Source organism: Melanaphis sacchari, unplaced genomic scaffold (genome assembly GCF_002803265.2).
Source record: "Melanaphis sacchari strain LSU unplaced genomic scaffold, SCAv2.0 Contig164_pilon_pilon, whole genome shotgun sequence".
In the NCBI taxonomy this organism is placed as follows: domain Eukaryota; kingdom Metazoa; phylum Arthropoda; class Insecta; order Hemiptera; family Aphididae; genus Melanaphis; species Melanaphis sacchari.
The window spans coordinates 1-24,765 of NW_020270754.1; the positions used below are offsets into that span (position 1 = coordinate 1).

The 24,765-nt window shown below is 33.6% G+C and overlaps 1 protein-coding gene and 2 pseudogenes across 1 annotated transcript; 1 reads left to right on the plus strand and 2 right to left on the minus strand.

Annotated features, from left to right (window-relative positions):
* Nucleotides 1-8,046: 8,046 nt before the first annotated feature.
* Nucleotides 8,047-8,486, minus strand: LOC112592262 (annotated as a pseudogene).
* A 3,920-nt stretch (nucleotides 8,487-12,406) lies between these two features.
* Nucleotides 12,407-13,138, plus strand: LOC112592259. Its single transcript, XM_025336272.1, has one exon. The coding sequence runs from the start codon at nucleotides 12,407-12,409 to the stop codon at nucleotides 13,136-13,138; it is 732 nt and encodes a 243-aa protein (XP_025192057.1).
* A 447-nt stretch (nucleotides 13,139-13,585) lies between these two features.
* Nucleotides 13,586-14,513, minus strand: LOC112592260 (annotated as a pseudogene).
* Nucleotides 14,514-24,765: the final 10,252 nt, after the last annotated feature.

Below are 24,765 nucleotides of genomic sequence, written 5' to 3' on the forward strand. Positions count from 1 at the left end.
ATTATATCATATATTATCTTATTATTTATTATATATTATTATAATAAAATTATTTATTATTATTTTTTTTTCATTTATACAAAATATATATCGTGTCCATAACTATTTGTTTTTTATCACTGTATTACAAAAGTAACTAATAATATGATAGTTTAATAACTTAATTAATTATGCATGAATATGGTGTTCTTCATTGACTAACTTATTTTTTACACTATACATTTAAATTAATTTTAATATTTGTGTGAATTGCACGTAATATTCAAAATGTATTTATATTACAAAGAAAGAAGAAAAACATAACAATTAAATATATATTAATTTTTATTGGCCGCATACAATATTAATGATCGATAGGAATCTATTATTACTGTTTTAGAACTTATATATATATATATAATCCATTGATTAAATATTAATGTAGCTACTGTGATAATTGTAATTTTTGTTATCACGGAAAGTGCATATTTCTTTTCGATATCTTATCTTACATATACTATCTATAAAATACCAAAAAAAATATTAAATATGTGTAGTTTTTTGATCTTCGAATCGCTAACGTTTGACGTGTACTTTCCATAATATTTAAAAATCTCCCCTTTACGCCCACATCGTCCGCGATCCGACGCAGTCGGATTGCTTACCTGGGAGGTTTAAACGCGTTCAACTGGATTTTCAACGGTGATTCGACTTAAACTTTTTACGTACTGAACAGCACAACGCCTTCGACGTCAGGAGGTATAACAATCCGCCAAAGTCGGATTGCCTGGCCAGGAATCGATGTTCACTGGGCGATGACTGATAGCTAAACACTTGATCAACCTTTCGGAGTATATATTTATTTATTTTCCATATTCAAAAACACCGGGCAAGCTACGCAGATTGCCCAGTCGAGTAACAACAAGCACCGGGTAATGACTGATAGCTAGACAGTTAATTACCATTTCGGAATGTATTTATTTATTTTCCATGCACAAAAGCACAGGGCAAACTACGGGACAAGGTGTATTACACCTGTAAATTTAATGAAATGACTGACCACTAAACTCTCGAATTGGACTTTTATATACTTTTATTATATTATAAGATTATTAAGATTATTATTTACGCGTTTAAAACGACACCGCCAAAAGTGTAGAACCACCAAATCAGAGGTACCAACCAACGTCGTAAACGTCGTTATCACTGGTTTCGCCTACTAGACTTTTCTAACTGCGGTATTCTAAAGTCTTGTCTCCGACCTAGGAAATTCACTTCAAACGATTTTCAGCTACCTAGGGTATTCACTTACAGCGAGTTTCACCGGTGCTAGTTATTTATAAAACAATATAATACATAATACTTGTAGTGGTACCTATATAATACAGTGGAAACTCGGTATCTCAAAGTCTTAAAGGACAAAAAAAAAACGACATATCAAAACTTCAAGTTACAGTTTATTTAAAAAAAATATTATGTTATTATTAATAAAACATATATATATATATAGATTTGTTACACTTAAGTTCCATTGATCGGGTCACAAATAATTGCTTAACGTTTGAAAACAACGCACTTACATAAAAAAACTATTTTCTCATTAACATGGGTTTGGGTTTTCAAAACACATAAAGTGGATTTAAAGTATCACCTGGATCACAATTATGTCTTTAGTGTTGAAGTGAAAGTCCATTTGCCAAGTATCAAATAAGTCAAACATTTTTTTTATTTTTGAAAATCACGCTAACTTAAAAAATTAAAACTTTTTTCTAATCCTTGAGAACTTGAGTTTTTCTGGCAAACTAAATGTTTTACGACTATAGACTATAGGGGTAAAAATGATTGTGTGAACTGTTATCATTAAATTCGTAAGACAAAATAATTTTTATTACAAAGGGGAGTAGCTGGTAGCACAATTCAGCCCTTAACATTGAAAGTTATTTATCTCGGGAAGGGATTGAGCACAAACGACGGGATTAATAGCACAAACCTGCACAAACAAAGCTCAAACGAATGGTGTTAATTTTGTTTGGAAATTCCAAAGTGGGGGGGGGGACATGGAGCTGAAAACCATGTTTTTTGTGATTTTCGTGAATAAAATTGGTTGTTGGGTAAATATCGTTCGAACGATTAATATTGTCAACATTTTTATATTTCATTTCTCTAGTCTAAGGTGTTCATTATTGTTACCAACAATCATTTTGTGAGTCGTGGGTTTCGTGTTCTTCATTTCCTGCTGTGTGCACGTCTGTGCTGTTGTGTATTTGAATTCATCGTTGGTGGTCGTGGCCAGCTAATCATGCACGCGGCTGTCATTTTATACTGTATTAAATTGTTATTACGTAACCGGTGCACACATTACCTGACATAGACACATTGTGAGTATTGGTTGACCAAATATTCGAGTTTTTGTAGGACCGACGAGTCCATAATCATTATTATTATACATATATTACTCGATATATTATTATCAAACATTTATTATTTACTCTATAATTATTGTATTGTTTTTTTTTTTTATTACCTGATATATAAGTCATGATATATATTATTATTATTTACATTATATTATCTGGTTGGTAGTGCAGCACTTTGGGTGGAATGCCTTAATGCCGTAAAGGCACCTTAATGTACAATACTACTTAATATTAAAGCCAAGGACGGCAACAAGTAGTTTGATTTACTTGACCAGTAATGTTGGATATAATATGCAGTAAATGCTGTAAAAATCTGTTGCTATTTTTGTATTATTTTTTCTGCTATAAGTATCGCGGTCATCAGCAAGACTTGTATTTATTATGTTGGGATTTTAAAGAAAATATACGTATGAATCATACACTATGATTAAATTAGAACCTTTGTCACACATAAATAAACTATTGTGTATGAGATTATACTATATTATTCGGTAAGCTTTTTTTCTTTTAAGCTTATATTTGCGTAATTGTACATGGTATAAATATCGAAAATGAAAATAATAATATTAATTCGAAACTCGAAAGATTAATTAAAAATTAACCAATAAATATTATTATTGTATAATATATTACCTAACGTCCTAAAGTACGATTGAAAATAATCAATTAAATAATGTAAAGATATAAAATAAAGACATAGTAATTTATAATGAAAATAAAAAAAAACAAAAAAATAGAACTAATAATAAGAAAAATAAATATCACTATTAAATAATAAAAAATGATATAGGAAAAAAAAACAGAAATACTATAACAATAATGAATACCGACATATAAGCATGTAGTAATCCGTCCAAAACACGGTTTTATTTGATCAGAATAATGATCCTTATTAATAATAGTAATTTTTCTGTTTTATTATGACTACTATGAAATTTTCAGTTGTTTTTGGTTATAATTTTAACTTTTTTTCTTAGTATGTGCTATTATTTATTTATACAACCAGACAATAGGTAATATATAATAAATAACGAATTATTGTTGTGTATGCAACACGCATAACAATATCAAAAATTGAATAGTTAATAGTATTTGCACAGTAAAGATAAACTTATCTTTTGTATCCAAAAGGAATAATCCTATATTTTATTACTTAAATATAAGCAATATTCTATAGTTTTGTAACTAAAAACATCAGTTGTTTAATGACTAATGAGTGTAGACAGTTTAATATACCACAAATTGTTCGAACATTTCAAAATAAAAACTATAACTTGGTCAAGTGCATCATGAAGTTGACCATAATTATTATACTGTAGAATTAGGACCTGCACTGCTTCATTTACGGTGGTGATAGATTTTAGATCACAGAACGTGGACACTTTGTATTACTGTTTAGTGTTTACTATCATATATCTACATGTTTACATAATAATATATAGTATATAATATGTCACATATTTATCGTGTGATTATACATATCGCCAAATGGATATAAATATTGTCAATTTCGTAAAGTGGAAATTTTTTTTCCACTTTGCGTAATTTTGCTATCTGGATAACAACGAAATGAATACCTAAATTACACATAACGGAACTAGTTATATCATCTAGATTTTAGACAAACACTTAGCGTGTATATTTATATATAATTATTATTACTTTGAACATAGTACAGAATTATAAATGTTGATTATGAAAATGTTGAACGAATACATTAAATAATGAAAATGGTTAATCATGAATAAAATGAATAATGAAAATTATAAATTGTGAATTATTTATATTTATTATTTGATTAAACATAGAATAAAATTATTATGACATCAAGAATCACATCTTAAATTTACTTTAAAACAAGCACACTTTTTTATTTGACATTTACTTTACAATATTAATTTAAAAAATCTTATCCTTTCGTTAATTAAGAAACGGTTTGTCTTAACGTTTGTCATAATGAAATATAATAAGTGATTAACATTTATCAAACAAGTTTCTTAAATTTACATTTAAAAACTACTGCAAGTATAATTAATAAAATTTAAAAATTCGATATTGCTATTTGAATTTATTTTAATCTTATCATCACAGTCATCGTGTTAGTAAAATTCATTTTAACGCTAAACGAAAACAATAGTGTGATTAAGTTTGGTAAATATTGGTATAAATTATTATTGTATTAAATTGTTATAAACATTACTAAGCGTAGCGAACATGCTGTACGTATACGATGAAAATTATATCGATCATAAATATTATAAATACACAATATATAAGCTATATTATTATGAAATACTTGGCTTTCTGAATAATACAATGAACTCCAAATCATTAGATTAATTGTGATTTAAAAAGAGATAATTCTAGAGATAAAATTGTGTTTAGAAATATTTGCTATTTCAAGCAATTTAATAATTTAATGAAAACGTTCACGAACACAATCAATGAATTAACTCGTTTTGAAATATGCCTATGTAACAATTTCTCAAATGCTTGAAATATCCACAGACCTGCTAAACTATAGGTATGGTCTAATTACACTTATTTTAGTTGATTTTCACTTGGCTAAAAAACTGTAATGGTCGAATAATTCCATTGAGTTCAAAACAGCTCTTATGTTTATAAATATATAACTTTGTATATAAATTGACTTAAATAATTAAATTGTGGTCATTATTATAATATTATACAAATCTAAAATAGCATGTTACTACTACAATATAGACATACTTACACATAATAAATTATACTTAGAATATATATTGAAATATTATAATTTAATAATAATATATTGGTTTATTGTATAGTAAAAAACTTACGCTTTTGGGTATTAATCATGTCAATTTTATTAATAAATAAACTGCTTTGTAAATAATGTAAATAAATTTTATGTGGGGTAAACGAGTGATACGCAATCAATATATAACACGAATATCACACTGTAGCCTATTGTGGCGCGGTGGTGGGCCTCAGTTACTAATGTGTTCTGAGGTCAAGCATCAGCCGACGTCACAAGCACTCGGATGGGTGACCACACATATACACACATATTCCAACCGTACTATAATCAAACTTTACACAAAAAAGTCTATTTCTATTCACAGCTAATGATCTTAGTTTACGGGCTTAAATAAGATCAATAAAAAAAAAAAATAAAAGATATCAAACCATGTGCAAAAAATTTTCGGCCATTAAAATTAAGTTAATTTAATAATATTTTTGTTGAAACCATTTTTTTAAACGAGTGTAGTTCAATCGTTATCTGCATTTTACCAAAATGCAGATCGACTATTCTGGTTAAATTATTTTAACTTCATATTAAAATTAATAAATATTTTCAAGCATCAAATTTTGAATTTGAATATGTTCGGTGAAAATATGTTACTACAGTGTTTGTTAGATGCGTTGTCTACCGACGGCACAGGTAATAGTAATTGTCATTGATGTAGATTGTCCAGCTTCCTTGCTTCTGCGCGCTTCCCACGGTGTTGATATTTTTTTCTAGGCATGACCATGTATTTGAGAATGGTATCCTTATTCTGGTGGTGTCAATAAAGCGATAGTCTTGCAAATCGCAATCGTCGAAGTTTTTTTTGACTAGATCGAGGTGTCACAGTATGATCGTCGCCTCGCAAATCTTAAATCTTCGTTAGTAATGTTAATGGTTGACGGTAGAAGATTGAAAAAGATACTGCAGGTTATTAGTTCGTTGAAGTGTCTCATAAAGTCATATTACCCACCGTATCGACTCGTGAACTCCGCGTGTATGAATGTTCATACCGTGTTTACGTTCGGCACGGTTACTATTAATTCTCGGATAATATATTAATCATGAGATTTGTTTTGGTGTCTTTATTTTCTTTCTTTTCTCTTGTTTTCGACTCTATCATTCTCGTGTCTGTATTTTGTACGTCGAATTATACAACTAATCGATAAGTCGGTATTGAGACGTTGGGTGATTGCTGTTTGTTCGTATATTATGTTATCTATATTCTTGGTGCATCGGCACATAACTTTGTATTTATTAATTAAATCCTGCTGTCTGATTAGTTCCTTATTTTTTTTGAGTTACGTTGAACCTTGTCTTTTCGTTTATGCGTTACACATCCGCCGTTATACTTTGATTAGTTTAACTGTCATGATGTGTACCGTAACATATTTAATATGTATGTCTAGTTATTTTTTATACATAATTATAATTATCATCATAAAACAAATAAAATCAACAGTAATTTGTCATTTTTTACATATACTGATCACTAATGTACCAGAGCTGCGGTATCGTCAATGCCATTTTATTATAAGTAGTAGATTAGTAGCTATTATCCGTATTATTTATTTATACAATTTATAGGTATTTTTAGGTTATTTATCAAAAATTTTTAGAAATATTTTAAATATTGCATTTAACATACAACATTTTTCGTATATAAAATATGTAATATCAATATCTACTTATAATTAGGTAAAACATAGCCATGTTATAAGATGACAGAGTTAGATGGCTACCTATTTATTTAACTTTTACTATGTTATTTACAAAAAAAAAACACTAAATTCAAAATTGTATGTATTGACATTAAACAAATAATAAACATACAACTTAAATACATATTTTAGGTGAACTATTTCTAAAATGTTTAATTTACAATATTGTTGTCAAAAAGTTTTGTTAAGATTTTTAGAATATAAATTAGTTATCTAGGTTTATAAAATCAATATTTACACGTACTTAATTTTACGTACATTTCAGTTCGTTGAAGAACGAATGGACACTAAAGGTAAAAATAAGGAAACCGAAGATGTTTTACAGTCCACTACAAGCCAAGATAATTCGGTCATTTTTAATATTCCATCAACTCGTCCAAAAAAAAAAAAAAAAAAACTGATGATGATTATATGCTTGACCAAGCATTTTCAATTTTAACTTCTGCGGCAAAACCCGTAGAAGAAACCGAATGCAGTACGTATGGAAAGTACGAGTATATCGAAAACAAATTAAAAAGTTTTTCCCCACAAACAAGAAATGCTGTTCAACATGAATTTGGTAACATCATTTTTAAAGCTTGCCAAGGTTTCTACGAATATAACTATCCTAATAGTATAAATCAAATCCAGCCTCTTCATTTGCAACCATTATTATCACACAATCCCAACACATCTCTTTCTACCTACAATCCGAGCCCTATACCTTCTACTTACACTGCTAGTCCTTCACCTTCTACCTATGATCCGAGCCCTTCGCCTCCTACGTACAACACTAATCCTTCCCCCAATCCTACTGCCTATGATCTTAGTTCTTATAATTCATCTTTCAATTAATATTAAAATTAAACAACATTTTAAAAAGTTACAATTATAAAGATTATTATTTCTTTTTTTATTATTATAATAATAAGTGTTTACAGTATGATACATTTATTAAAATTTGTTATTATTATTATTATTATTATTATTTGTTATAATAATTTATTATTATGCTATTATTATTATTATTATTATTAAAAAAAAGAGACTTGTATTATCAATATTATTTTTATTTTTATTATTAATACTAGTAAAAATTGAACAGGAATAAATTATGTTTTATTTTTAAATTATGTTAAAAAGTGTTAAAATATAATTCAAAATATTCATATAACAAGTTTATCTGTATATTTTCTTTTAATGCTTCTACAATTGCTTTGCATACCTCGGGAACAATCTGTCCAATAACTTGTTTTGACATTTTAAAAAGGTACTGCAAAATTTGATAGGATTCACCGGTTGCCAAAAATCGTAAGGTAACAGCTAACCTTTCTTGCACAAGAATGGATTTTCGGAAATTCGTATCTTGTTTTAACATTTTTGGACCAATCAAATTTATTAAAAATTCAAAATCAATAGACGACATTCTAACGAAATTTCTATATTGTCCGCTTATTTCCTGTTGCTGAAGACAATTTAATAAATCTGATCCACTACATATGTCCCTAGACTTCATTAAATTTGCTTGCCACCATCTTCTTTCGCTTTTTTTTTATTTTTTTTTATAATAGAATGAATTAAAATAAATGATGCACTAGCGACTTGTAAATCAATAGGAGACATTGCTACGATGTGAACTCAAGAACAAACTGTGAATAACTGATGGATAGACCAGCGAACAACCGATACACAGTAGTGCTCGGCTTAAAACGTACATACTGGTCGTTGTAACATCGTAACATCGTAACATTCAAGCGAGCACGAACTTTGTTACATTACACCTAAATTCTCCGGTGTGTACACGTCTTTAGGTCCGTATATCCTGTCCAGACACGCCTTGGTCCAAGATCCAAATCTCTCGCTCAAAACGTGATACGTTGCCGCCGACGATGATAGGAGGGGTGGTGTTGGGGAACGATTCACAATAGAACCCGCATCCGATTGCAGCTGTGGCGCAAGCGATGGCGAGGAGGAGAAAGATTGCGACCTCTTGGTATTTGTTTGTATTCTACCGAGTGGCTCGATAGTAGAACTAAAAGTATTATTTATTAACGACTCTGTTTCAAATCGCCCCGTTTTCAATGCGCTATATTTTTGTTTTATATTCGCTCTTGCTCGAATAATATCCGTTAATAACGTAGGCGTTGGTGAGTTGTTCGTCTTATCCATGATCCCGAGTAAATGTGTGAAATTTCGACACAACGTCTTATTATATAATGACATACGTGTCAAATCCATGCCTATAATGTCCGTTATCACGTGTGTTTTCGCTACTGATAACAACAAATTCAAATCTCCCGCCTCGCCAACACGCCATGCAGAAATCTTTAAACTCTGAGTACTTGATATCACCCGAACAATGCTCATCGTAGACGTGTTTTAAATTCATTTCATTTTGTTTGAACAACACTATAAAATTAGCGTTGTCACGGATCAATTGTTTCGGGACGCGTGAATACGATTGCGCTAAATAACACACGTCTATTAGATTATGTCTGGATCTCGAAAAATACGAGCGAACGATGTTATGATTTTATTATTTTCCGTTATTACGTCGTCGAATATGAAAACCGAGTTCGGTAAAGCTTTTTCGAGCGATATCACCGTTTCATTGTCTCTAAATTTAAATAAATTAACGGCGGGAACATCGTTTAAAATTTTCTCCAACATAATATATTTAGCTTGATCTAGTGTTTTTGAATAAATATATATATTTTCAAATTTAATACCGTTCTCGTGCACTAAAAGTGTGAAAACAAGATTCGTTTTACCGCAGCCCGACGGGCCAACAATTAACGCACGTATCGTGTTCGGGAACAACGGGCCGTGCCTCGGCATCCGTGTGGCGCTATTGTTATCACACAATGATAACGGATCGATATTATCGACTTTGAGTTTTATTTCTTGCTTCGCAAACCGCATCGTATAAATACATGTGTCAATCGGGCGATGCAATCATATAATGTTGTCACGTGCAAAGGTTAAGACCAATAGCGGTGCGGGGGTATTAAACACCTTAATAAATAGTGTTCCGTTCGAATTACATCTGCCCGGCTATCAGTACTGCGGACCAGGGTCAGATTTAAAAAAAAGACTTTCTCTCGACGTGCAAGGATCACGATATAGCTTACGATAAAAATAATTCTTCAGAGGAACGAAACGCGGCCGACGGTATATTGGAGGAGCGTGCTTGGAGTAGAGTACACGCAAAAGACGCAAATTATAAAGAAAAGGCTGCCGCGTGGCTCGTGACGACGGCTATGAAGGCTAAGCGCAAAATCGGAGCTGGGTGCGGCTTCGTGAACATTGTTAGTGCGTGTAAAAAAGCATTAAAAAAATCGGTAAGAACGGGCCCGAGAACGTTGAATATGGGTAAATTAATTAAATCAGCTGTTTGCGTGGCGCGAAAACATGTGAAAAAAACGACGGGCAGGCGGCCAAACAATAATAATAATAATAAAAATAAGACACCGTGCATAATAAAAGTCCCGAAAATGGGAGGTTCTCTATCATTAATTCCAATATTGGCGGGGCTTTCGGCTTTGGGGACACTAAGCGGCGGTGTAGCCAAAATCGTGAAAACGATGCGGGGTATTAGATCGGGCGATAAAACGCCTATACATTTGGGAAAAGGGATGTATTTATCGCCGTATAAAAGTGGCAGTGGTGCATATACTATCGCGCGGAAATCTGATGTCCGCAGTTCGCGCAAGCGTACCGATGTAGGATCTGCGGGATCGGGTAGGAGGAAGATGAGTGCGACAATGACGAGAAAGAGAAAGAAAAAGTTGGCGACGGATAAAAAAAAAAATAAAAATAAAAATAAAAATAATAGAAATTCTAGGAAAATGAGAACTTTGAGAAAATCATTGAAGACAAAAAACTAACTCTACCCAATCGTGCCCTTTTCGATTTCGAAATTGATAAATACGCTAAACTCACAAGAAACTTCATTTCAGAGGCGTATATAGTATAGACAGGTTGCCCGGCGCACCTAAATACAGGGAAGCCACCGTCGTTAATCTCGACTTTGAAAAAAATAATGGTACTCATTGGTTGTGTTATAGAAAAATCGGAAAACTAGTTCATTACTACGATAGTTTCGGGAACATACGACCACCTCTGCAGCTGGAAAAATATTTTAAAGGTTGCGATATCGAATATAATTACGAACGGGAGCAAGCATACAATACTTTTAACTGTGGACATTTATGTTTGAAATTTTTAGCCAGAAAACAAAAATAATCATATTATTAAAATAATAACCATCGTCGCCACCACCGCCGCTATCACCATGCCATCGCAAACACTCTCGCTGAGTGGGGGAAGTGTTGAATTGGAATGTTATTTTTTCCCGCCCATAGAGGTGGGTAATAAATCTGAAATCGGCCTTCTTAGTATGCAGACATATAATTCAATACCTAACGTCAGAGCTGGATGCGATACTCTACATATTATCCGTAATAAGAGCGATGAGGTCATTAAGGTTAAAATACCGACCGGATGTTATGAAATAATTGCTTTAGAGGCTAAAATACGAGAACTTGTGATAGACGTCGACGTACATTTTTTCAATTTATCGACCGATAATAGCACGTTAAAATGCACGCTGCATTGTAATTGCGACATCGATCTGGGCGGGAAGGATAGTATCGCGCCGTTATTGGGCTTCATTAAACGTGCTTTGGCGCGTGATCGTAGTCATGAATCCGATCGAGTAGTGAAAATTATGAATTTCAACACGATAAAAGTCGAATGTAATTTAGCTTTAGGCTCATTCAATAACGGAGAGCAATCACATACGATACACGAATTTTATCCCGCCGTACCACCCGGTTATAAAATAGTTGAAATTCCGAAGTGTTGTGTACTGTATAAATTGAATATGAATACGATCGATTACGTGCGAGTATCGCTGACCGATCAAAACGGTAAATTAATCGATTTTCGCGGTGAAACCGTGAACGTGAGATTCCTTATAAAAAATGGGTTTGAAATTTAACGCCGATAAATATGCGCACGTTAATACCGATGACCGCATTAAAGATGCAACGGCCGACAGACGCGGATCGCAACACACCGGTACCAACGCTCGTAGAAAAGTTAAAAATATAAAAAAAAGAAAAAAGCTGTCATTAGAAAATCGCGAATTTTTACGCTTAATAGTCAAAAAGTAAATAGGTATATATTTTATATTATACGCTATGGATAAGTCGTTTTTGGACGTTACCGGTCCGTATATTAACGAGTCACCGATACGTGAAATGTTTATGAGATGAAATATGAAATAAACTCTACCGAAGTACAACGGGTTAAAAAGCCTGGGATAACTAGTGTGATGAAAGCGGATACTGTTCGTACACGCCGGCGGATGCGCGAATATTCTACAAAACGCCGCCTGGGATATCGATGGCAAAAATATTAATTTTGTTAAAGACGGCACGTTCAGCGGTTGTATTCCGTTAAAGCACGTTTTCGGTTTTTGCGAGGACTACAAACGCATACTGGTGAATTGTAGCCAACCACTCATATTGAACAGATCGATGTCGGATTTGAGTTCGTTACATTTTACCACTGCGTTGGGTGAAGACATGACAAGTGAGGCGGGAAAAACTATGACGAAAAAAATCAAGGTGCAGTTGACCCGCGTATTTTGGAAAGTACCGGTGATTAAAGTTGATGACCGGGAGAGGTTGAAGCTGTTGAAAATTGTGGATAGCAAAAAAATAATACATTGCGCCTTTAGAAATTGGGAGCTTTGCGAGTACCCGAATCTACCGCAGACGAATAAACACTCGTGGATGGTGAAAACATGCTCGCAGGTGGAAAAACCTAGGTGTTTAATAATCGCTTTCCTCATCAATTCTCCCGGTACTGTGTCGGATGGCTATAACGTCGATTATGACACGTGCTCACTTACAAACGTTAAAGCGTATATTAATTCAGTCGAATATCCGTATGAAGATTTTAACAAGAGCTTTGACAAAAATCTGTTCACGATGTTTTATCAAAGTTATGCTGATTTCCAAAAACATTATTACGAACGACTCGACGCTCAACCATGTTTGACAAGACAGAAATATAAAAAGTTGGGACCATTTATCTGTATAGATTGTTCACGGCAAAATGATGATGCCAAGATTTCCAACGTAGATCTCCGCGTTGAAATCGAGGCGGAAAAATATTTCCTAGCTAACACGGCTGCCTACTGTCTAGTTATTCATGATCGAGTCATTCAGTACAATCCGCTTACCGGAGAAGTTAGAAAAATGTGATATATTATAGTATAAAACGTATAATGTTATCCCTGTATATATATATATATATATAATATACCTGCATATCTACAATTTTCCTCCCGAAATGTACAAATATATATTATATAATTATTGTTTTTACGTTGAATAAAGTAATAATAATAAATACGTATAACGCATTTGTTTTTTAAATAATATAATGAATATTATATTTGATAATAATAGTATAATAATATATACATGCACAAGCAGCCTTCTCAATAATGATAAAAGTGATACAAAATGCACAAATGTTATATAATATGTATAGATGGTGTGTGTGTGTGTGTGTGTTAGGTCAAATTAGAGTGATCCATAAACAAATGGTGTATTCTTATAATGTGCTATATGTGTTTCATTTCAATAAAGGTATCATTATTTTGTCTCTTATTTCCTTGGGCTGCGAGTGGAATGTCAAGGTCGGGCTTACAGCATCTGGGCGGGATTAACGGCACTCTGTAGAAATGAGAACAATGAGGGCTCGATATTTTCACCGCCGAAACCGATAAACTGTAAATAAATAACATATATATATATATATATATATATATATATATATATATATAAATACAAAATGAAATATGTATTATAAAATAATACCTCTCCGCAAACGCCGTTGTCACCGCCTCCGCCATTGGGTAAACGTTGCGTTCCATTATCTTGAATGTTCGTTAACCAACACAATGCCAATTGCTTGTTTGCAAACAGCTTGATTTGATTTATGAAACTGCATTGGCTTTCCGGAATTATATTCATTCCGTGTAAATCGTTATATTACGGGTGGTGTCAATCATTTCTTCGATGCTTGACGATTTTTCCACATAAACGTTCATACTTAAATATGATGCGATTAGATCAGTTTGTTCCATCACCGCACATCGCACGACGGTGGATTTTCTCGCAATCGATTAATTGATCGCCCATTGCATGTCTTGGAGTCTTAGTAGATTTTGTCTATTCAAAAGCACACGGTATCCTCGTTGGAGATGTGACTCAATTACGAGCATATATTTTCACCGCGATAGCTAGTTTTGGACAGCGTGTTAGTCTCGTCTTTGAGAAAAAGTCTCTCGTGGCTTTTGACCACTGGATCGGATATAATCGAAAGAATATGACCCATCAACGAGTAAATACGAGACAAAAAGTCACTCGTTATGGATACATGACGCGTCGATGTTATTATCTGTACGGATACGGTGAAAACATGCGAGGGGTCGAGTCCGATGTTGATAGACTTACGTCCCGCAAAGTCTATGACGAAATTCGCAGCGTCAATTAAATCGCTAGGTGCTGGCGGAGGCGATGCCCGCACAATAGACGAGCGTTGTATATTTTTCACGCCACGTTCGCACATTTTCTTCATTACACTGTTATAATTAAACGCGCTTGTTGGACGTCGGGCGGTCACGGTATCACTACCTTGTGAAAAATAACAATAATATTATCATCTTAGTTAGAGATAAATCCGCACAATCAATTATTGAAGCTATGTTGGCTTATGAGACTCGGTTTAAATGGTGGGGGAATGTGTGTATGTATGTATGTATGCATATAGTATGTATGTATATAGTATGCATGTATGTATGTATGTACGTATGCGATGACGTAGGGTGTCGCGGAACGCCGCCGCGCGGAGGAGTGGGTGAGGGGGCGTTGACGTAGGTGCCGCGGAACTCGATCGTACGGGGAGGTGGGTGAGGGGGCGATGACGTAGGGTGCCGCAGCCCTGCGGGGCCCTAGCACAGCCTCGTCACAGGGAGGGGGGAGGGCGAAGACGTGGGCCCCGGTACGCCGCCGGGCGGACCCGGTGACGGGGCGGGGTGGGGTGATGACGTACCGCGGCACGCCGGCGCGAATGATAGGGCGGGCGGTGGGAGGGGATTGATGACGTAGGGTGCCGCAGAGTGCCGCAATGTTGGTGGGGGGGATGAAGCGGGGGGTACCCAGAACCGGCTATTTCATACTACTATTATCGTTGAACAGTATGCTTATAAAATTAACAAAAGATACGTTGTCTACCTAACAATTGGTATTAGCTATTTCATATTCTTAAAGTACCAAGTATTTAGATTAAGGTTTATAAATTTAAATAGAACTAATAGAAGAAATTCGGTTAGTTAATTTAATTTTTAATAAACTGTAACATTAAACTATTTTAAAATAACACTAACTTTAATTAATTTTAATTTTAAAAATAAAGCAATATCATTGTTGCTGTATGTATTAATATATAACACTTACTTTAAATCGGAATAAATAATTAAAATAAACTATAAATTTTAAAAAATCATATAATATGATAATTTGTAGATATCTTTTGTATTGTATCAATAAATTTTTGAAAGTTAAGAAGAACTGTTTATCACTATTTTTATTTTTATTAAAATTAATTTTATATAATTATATTTATCAAAATAATTTTTGAAAACAGCTATTGGATTTGTATTCGATAAATAATATCCAATTATTATAGCATACAGTTATTAACTATTAATATTAAATAATATAAAACATAAAACAAAAATATTTTATAATTGTTTCACGACATTTAGCATTATATAAAATTTGTTACATAAAATAATTTATAATTACTTTATTATATATACATAGGTTTATTGTTTTGTGAAAAGGGTAAGGCCACAATTTCGCTTTTTATTATTGTAATAATTTTACTACACAAAAATATAATTATATATTAGCTAATATTTTAATAATAATTTTAAACTCATTATAACCCTTGAAATTGAATGAACCTTTTGAATAACATTCGTGTATTGTTTTCAAAATAAAGTTTTCTGTAAGACATTTGAGAATCAACACATAAAGTATTGTTTAAACTTTAAATAATATAGTAATGTAAAATTTAATTCGGTCTAATATTTTATGTTGTAAATTTAAGTTTAAGGAATATAAGTTTTTCTTGATCGTCTGTACCTTAGTAGATTCATAATTCAATCAAGCAGTGATAAATGTTTTTGGTCATGATGTGAATTATATATTTTATGTTTGAAGAAATATGTAGAAAATGCATAGGTATATGTCAAATTTTTACAGGTTTTCGAGTTTCGTCGAGCTTTATAATTGTTTGTTCAATGAAATTAGTTAGTTTCATTATCTTTTATGCCGATTGAGGTGATTTTATGGTCGATTAATTAATCACTTAAGAATCAATGTTTTGTGGTAATTGCTGATATTTTTTAATAGTAATTTTTTTAAATATTTGTTCAGAAATGAGATGTGAGAGTAGAAGGTATATTACTCAGAAAGGTATTGCTCTATATTGTATATTTATATTTTAAGATAAAAAATCAATGAAACTTGTATTAGATATAATTTATCATCTATAGTATTTTCACCTAAATTACTAATTTACTGATTATTACGGAATAAATAATTTGTGGTATATTGTCAATTGAATGAAAGATGATACTTTGATTTTTTCGGGAGTTGTCTCATTAAACTTATTCTTAGTAAAGTATAGTTTTTAGATACTAGTTTATGAACGCGTTACTCAAATACAATTTTACACATACCTAACTGGAATCGCATTATTTGCAATGCATAAAACACCAAAATTTAAAAGAAAATACGTTTATAATATTATAAGTAATTCACTGTAATCTTCATAACTTTTGTAACGATTGTCGTCTATCGACATCGTACATTATTCCTTATGTAGAGCACACGTTGTTAAAACGCTGAGTGTGAGGAATGGCAAGCGGGGCCGACTGCTGACCTAAGGCTTTTAGGCAGCAGTTTAAGGTATATAACAAGGACGAATACGTGTAGTGTAGGAGAGTGCGTGCGAGGAGAGTGTGTGCGAGGAGTGTGTGTGCGACACCAGGAGCAGACAGACGACCAGAAGACTCCTCAACGATCCGTGCAGCCATCCACCATCCACACTCACGGCTTGTCAATCTACCCGGATCGGTAACCTTCATTCTATTATATAAATCTTAAATTATCTGTTAAATATACGTTACATTTTATACAATTGTGCTTTACTTAAATAAGGTAACCCTGATCTAGTATATTAATATTACACACCGAGGTCGAGTCCCCGAGACCTCGTTAATCAAAACATAACTTTATAGGCAAGAAGACACGAAAGCGTCGCAAACACCCATGTGAAGAGGGGACGTTACACTTTGTTAATATATTTAATTATAATTTATGATTAAACTTTCACAGATCTTACAAGTAAGTTCATAATAATATTGACTATTTTACTTCATTTAAAATAAAACAAAATTCAATCATATAAATATATTAATATAAAGCTATATGGTCAATTTGAATAAATAAAATAATATATTTTTAAGCATCACTTCTGACATTAAAAATATCAAAATAATTTATAGGTAAAGTATATTCAATTTCAAGTCATACCTACTTTTAAAAATTTACTAGATTTCACTTAAAAAATAATAACACTATCTTAAATCATTTCAGTACTCCTATATTTAATAATTTATCATAAAAATATATATAATGGCTTTTGAATAGAAAAATTATAATTTTATTATGTTGTTCTACTGTAAATATAATTGAATTAAATAAGTAAATATGCGTTTGTATTTTTAGAGTGTACAAGTGAGATAACTTGACTTAACATTAATTATTTTCTTAACCTAATTAATAATCTTATGATGACACAATGTTCAATAAAAATATTAAAAACTTAACTATTCTACCGTTTCCATAATCACTAACCATGTAACATGACAGAACAAAATTTACAAAAATGTCTTTTCAATCAATAAATTAATTACATAAATATAATTGACAGTTTCACATTTTTCTAAAACCAATAACCTTTAATCATTATAAAATAAAAAATATTTAATAACCTCTTATAAAAAGCTCACTGTATATATATATATATATATATATATATATATTTTATCATCATAAAATTTATCAAAATATGGGTATATATTATCTTGTCTAAATATAATTATATTATAAAAACTTGAAAACATAATATAATATTATGTTTAACGATAATTGTTAAAAATATCATTCATTCAAATAACATATAATTGTGTTTGTATGAACATTATATTTGTCAAATTATAAATTTTTAACAGAAAATATTACTAAAGAATATGATGGTAAGTGTGTAATTATTCGACAAAAAATACATAGTGATAAACTTAAGGATCTTAATGTTACATTAAGACCCATGACGGATCAAAATTTAACTAACTGAGACATAATTATATAAGCTATGGCCTGTGAATTGTGATACGCCGGCACTCCGAGTCAAAAATATTTAAAAAGTATATTTAAACTATTTTATGTGACATAATAGTGTAACGGGATGCCGTTACTGGTTTACCTATCATATTCTAGTACCTCCCTCTACAAATAATCTTTAGTAATACAAATGATCGAATGGCGTAGGATCCCCGTATGATCACTCAATAGATGGCGCGAGGCCCATATTAATTAATTATATCCACTTAAATTCTGTAAATAATCGTATCTATAACAATAATCATTCATATATAATATATATTCTATTAATTCTTAATACCTTTTATCATAATCTAATATCTCTAAAACGTATATAATTATCACTTTTTTCACACTACTTCATAGCCATTGTCTGTCGGCAAGTCCATAAATACAGGTCGCGGCGACAGACAACGGGACAACAGCCTTTCTACATTAAATATAACTAGTGACACTGTGCGACAATCATACTGGCATCGTCGGCATCGATCCCAACTACGATAAAACACATAGATTTGTACAACACTAGTGAGAGATACGCCACTTTACCGTAAACTATTCACTGGCCACGAACAGTGAACTCGCTGCGTTGCAAGGTGGTGCATAATATACATTAACCTCTTCAATTTAAAAACTATTTGCCAAAGATATATCCGGACATATCATCAATACAGGTCGTTTATTTATATAATTGTATCTATACAGTTATTCATTTCCTTTGTAAATTGTATATATGTTCTCTGAATTGTATACGTTGTTTAAATAATTAATTGCGTTTATATATACTGCTTCGCGACTATTAATTTAAATTAATAAAATATTATATTGTGTATCTTATAAAAATAATAAAATAGACTCTGATAAAACGTTCAAGAGTTACTTACATTTTGTTACAATAGTAAAAAACGAAATTGATCGTAAAATAATGTTTGTATTTTACATAAATTGTTAGAACAGATTTCTAATATTTATTTTCAAACCATATTTTTATTGACAATAGAAAAAAAAATGTTTTTATGAGGCCTGAGTATTATTGAAAATTACAAAACATGGTTTTGAAAAAAATAATAATAATTTTCAATAGTTATATTGTATTTACTGCTTTTGTGACTACAGTAACACAATTCTAATACGTTCCTCAAACCGGATTCATATCTCCACACTGTATGCATGCTCATGTAGTAATCAAAGTTTGAAACTGATTGAACTGTTTATGGTTAGCTATTTATAAATAGATACTAAAATCATTATTTTCGATACAAAAATAATATTATTGAAAATAAATTATATTTTATTTTACTCGATTAATTAATTAATACTCTGACTAGTATATTAAACCACTAATCGTAAAATGTTCACGATACTTAATAGAAACAAACCTAGACAATTATTTTCAATTCACCGGCTCCCCCGTAAGTCGTGTCATGCGGAGGGCCGAGGCGCAGGTATTCCCTCCGCGATACGATCCGTCTCAGCAGGGGGTCGGACAAATCTGCTCCTCCCGCAAGGTGAGCCTTAGTGAGGTCTCCTGGCGCCGTTAAAGAGAAAAACCCGATGGCGCGCCCGAGAGGCATGACGCTAGGTAGTCTCAGTAACTGGGGGAGCCGCGAGCCGCGCCCCCGTAGCCCGCAATAGGCCTCGTGGGAATGGGTTCGCCTTGACTCCCTATGCGTCCCGGGTCGGTGTCTTCCACGGCGGTCGTGACCTCCGCGGCCGGGTTTTCGAACATCGTTTGCTACCATTGAGTTTCGCTACGATCAAATTCCACCTCGGCGAGCGGGCCTCGGTTGACACCGGTGACTTCTGTCATAGAAGCTAGCATATATACCATTAGTTTACCCTCAGCGTTCACCGTTGCGGACGCATAGCCGCCACTGTTTTCTCAGTGGGGCCGACGGTTGGAGTTGGATCGGTGTTAGCCGCCGCGGCCCAAGGGTCGCGACGTTTATATCCACCGCTACGAGGAAGCCTCGATCCGTCGGTACAGGCGCCATTTCACCGGCGCCCGCATCGAAACCACAATAACCCTGGTATTGGTACTCTCGGCCACGTCTAGGCGGGACCGCGACCGCCGCCAGCCAGGCACGGCCCGCCAAGACCCTCACAGTGGTCAAGGCGGCCTAGCACCAGCTGGGTGACTACATCTTCCTCGCGACAAGCCACGTCTCAGAGGGGAGCGATACCGGCACGGTATCCATTTCGCCCTAAGAGCCGACAAGTCGGCCCACGAGAGGTAGGTCCCGCGCCACGGGCCAACCTAAGCCTTCATGCCCGTGGAACGCACCTCCGCCGTCCCCCGGATCTGGCAAACGCTCCGGTCTGTAGCGGACGCTTACGAAGCACAATCCCGCATGCCATGCTGCTGACCGGCGTCGGTAGCGGACGTTCCGCCTTGGCAGTACCAGGCCCGAGAACCACCGCTGATAACTAGCGATATCGGGCTGTGGTTTTGCTAGATTGTAAACGGTGCAGTGCTTAAATTTCGGACGGTTGATGAGCTTTTTCAGTCTTCCGGGCCGTGTTACAAGTTCGAGCTTTACACGTCGCCTCATATATTCTCCGTCGTCTTACCTGAATAATATATAGTGATGATAATAATAATAATGATATTATATTTGAAGGTTTTAAATTCTAGCGGTTTGAAAATAATTTAATATACCGAAAACGGGGATTGTTCAAATATTTGAAAAATTGTTCTTCAAACTTATTCGTCACACGTTTCTTCATTTCAGTGTTAGTGAGGTATATGGAATCAGCCATGGGGATTGATGGAATTCCAGCACTCGGTATAGCAATAAAATAATTCTTAAGTTCTTTGTGCATTTTTTTGTGTAATAATATATAATAATTGATAAAAAAAAATATGCATTAAATTTATAAAAACTTATATGGCCAAAGAACATTACAACATCTGACTGATCAAAAGAAAATAATATACCACTCATATTAATCTGCTCTCTACTAATGATAAAAAAAATTATTTTTTTTATAATTTATAAAAAAAAGTGAAAAATGTAAGTAAAATCAACAAACAATATGCTAATATCATAGACAAATTAATCCCAAATTTTTATGTAAGAAAATGTAAAACATAAAACTATTTATTTATTGTATATATAATGTATCCCTGTATTGTAATAGAATTAAATTTTTATTCGTTAGAATTCTCATGCACCTACATATTTAATATATTTGAACATTTAAATTATATGGTAACATATAATATAATTTATATACATAAACTGATAAACTAATGTAAATAATATGTATTACTATATAATCTTATAATATAAAACCAAAACGAGCTTCCCGAAAAATCCGCCAGAACGCGGGCACTTTAGTGTCCCGGCCAATCGAAAAATCGTTTACTTCGTTCCCGGTTACGTATTGCTCGTTACATTGAAACAATTTCGAGATTGGTTCAAAATTCAAGACCTTGTATTGGACGGGAGCAGACAGTATTGTTTCTGTCGGTAAAGTTGAAACATCAACATATATGACAATAACAATAGTGTGACAGAATTCCGTAAGTTGACCATCGTTTGAAAATATTACCGTGTGATTTATACGTTTTGTTAATACATTGATTTTATCCTTTTCTGTTGTCAGATGCTTATTAAACATGTGCGTTTTATTGTATCTATACTAAAATTCTCGTGAGTTATATTAACGTGTTGGCAAACAATTTTCTGTGTTCTGGTGTCTGAAACAAAATTATTAAATCATCCAATTTAATATTTTGATTGATTTCAATACAGCGAACTCTAAAATAATTATTTAATAAATCTTAGTTCTACTACAACTTTCCCTGTGTAAAGTCGGTTATGATATAAAACAACATAAGTAAAAATATTATGCTATTAACACAATAAACAACATCGGTATCGTATTATGGATAAATTATTTTTAAACGACGCCGCCAAAGTGTAAACCACCAAATCAGTACCAACGTCTCAAACATCGTTATCAATGGTTTCGCCTACATACTTTTCGCTACGGTATTCTTAAGTCCTGTCCGACCTAGGAAATTCACTTCAAACGATTTTCAGCTACCTAGAATATTCACATACGGCAGTTTTACCGACCTAGGGCATTCACCCACAGCAGTTTCACCGGTGCTAGTCTTATAATATAAAACCAAAGTAAACTCCCGAAAATCCGCCAGAACCGACTTTAGTGTCGAGCCAATCGAAAATTCCGTTTTTCTTCAGTCGTTCGTGTCCTCTATCTCCCCGTCGTTATCTTTCTCCAACGGCCGTCGTTATCGGTTCGGTTATCGCTCATTTGCTCATACTCATTATTATTGTTTGTATACCGTTTTCCGCTTTTCGCCCGGATTTTCAGCCTTCGAGACCCTCTTTCCGTCGCGTTCTCATGCTTAGCCCAGGCGGTCTTTTCGTCGGTCCGCGCGTCTCCGGATTTCGTTCGCGTCCGGAAAAGCACTCGCGTTCTCCGGTCGGTCGTCTATCGTCAATACTGTTTTTACGATACGATAAATCGTTTATCCGTATCGATTACGCGTTTTGTTTTCGGTGTCTCCGCGGACCTTATCGTCTCGATAGCGTACGAAATACGATTATGTATATATATATATATAATAATATTATATAAAAACGTGCGTATCGTTGTTGACGTACGTCAGATATGTTTATTATATACAAAAATCGCAAAATGTTGCTCTCAGTCGTTGTAATGCCTTTAATCGCTACGGGGATCTGATATGTGTTGTGATAAACTCGGTACGTCTTTGAGACTATACGATTAAAAATGTAAACGAATACGTCGGAAACGATTCTAAACGACAATAATTGCGATTTACGGTTTCTGACACGCGAATCGTAAAGTGTACAGGTCTGACGTATAATGTAGTATTCGTCGCATCTCTAAAACGGTTTAAGTGCTCGAGATTCGGTTACGGTTTTCAACTCGAGCGGTAGTCGATAGGTGTTAAGTATAGGTCCCCGACGTTAGGTAGGCGAGTTCGAATCCCGGTCCGGCGCATTCGGGCGGCCCCATAAAAACCACACGCCGCGGGATTTTTGCATTTTCATTTAATTCGATCATTATTAATTGCTATTTCGTTTTGATATGACATTACTACTCATATAATATTTTCAAATTTTAGGCATTTTGATCACATTACATTTATACTGCTTGATTGATGATGACAAAATATATTATATTATTATAATAATACACTTTACACGAACGTTAAATTGCACAATAGTATTCAATTAAACCAATTATAGTTATTGCTAACAGTATGCACGATTCAAATGTACATATTATGAAATGTACAATTTATATTATAGCCCGAGAACGTTCTATTGTTGGCTTGATACAGTTGTTTCACTCAGTTTTGACGGTGTTCACTATTTTATGTGTTTAGCTTTCAGTGGCTTACATTTGAAAGATACAGGGAAAACAGTAGCAAATTTATTTTCTTTTGATTTTAAATATTTTGTCATCTGAAAGCGTGCATAATATTTCTTTTCGATATCTAACCATCTATAAAATATGAAAAATATTGGTATGCTCTTATAGTTTTGATGATCCTTCAACTAGCTATTTACGTATCTGTCATGTTTTCATAATGCGTTTAAATTTCCTTTCGCCTCATCGTCCTGCGTCGCAGCAGTCAGTCCGCCCTGGAAGGATTAAAACGCAGTTTACGGATTTTCATGTGATGATCGCTTGACATCGAGCGCTCGATTCGACAACTTAAGCGTACTAAACTAGCACAACGCTTCGTCGGTAAGACAATCCGACCCGGCAATACTAATTCGTCAGTCGATATTCATGGCATGACTGATAACTGAACACTTAAAGCCGCTTTCAGGTGTGTTGTTGTTTCCGCCTCAAAGGTCAAAGCATCGGGCGAGCATGCAGGAAATTCATCCAATCACCGAAATCGGATTGCCCTTTCAGGTATCGACTTTCACCGTACGGGCGATGACTGATACCTAGACACTCGATTGCCATTTTCGTAACAAGCTACGGGCGAGTTCTCCACGACGTTAGGTAGGCAGGTTCGAAACACGTTCCCGCAAAATCCGGGCTGTTACGATAACTGACTAAGTATTCTGATTTTTAAATTTTTAATTTTGTGTTAATTAATTGTAGTACTGTTATCAAAAATGATTAAATATATATGATTTTGTGATCTTCGACTCACTATTTACCACGACTTCGCTAACGTTTGACATGTATTTTCATTAGCCGTTTAAATTTCCACTTTGCCTCACATCGTGCGATTCGGCGCAGTCGGATCGCCCTACCTGGAAAGTTCAAACACGTTTAACTGGATTTTCAGTGGTGATCTGACAAATCGAGCGCTCGATTCGACAACTTTTGCGTACTAAATAGCG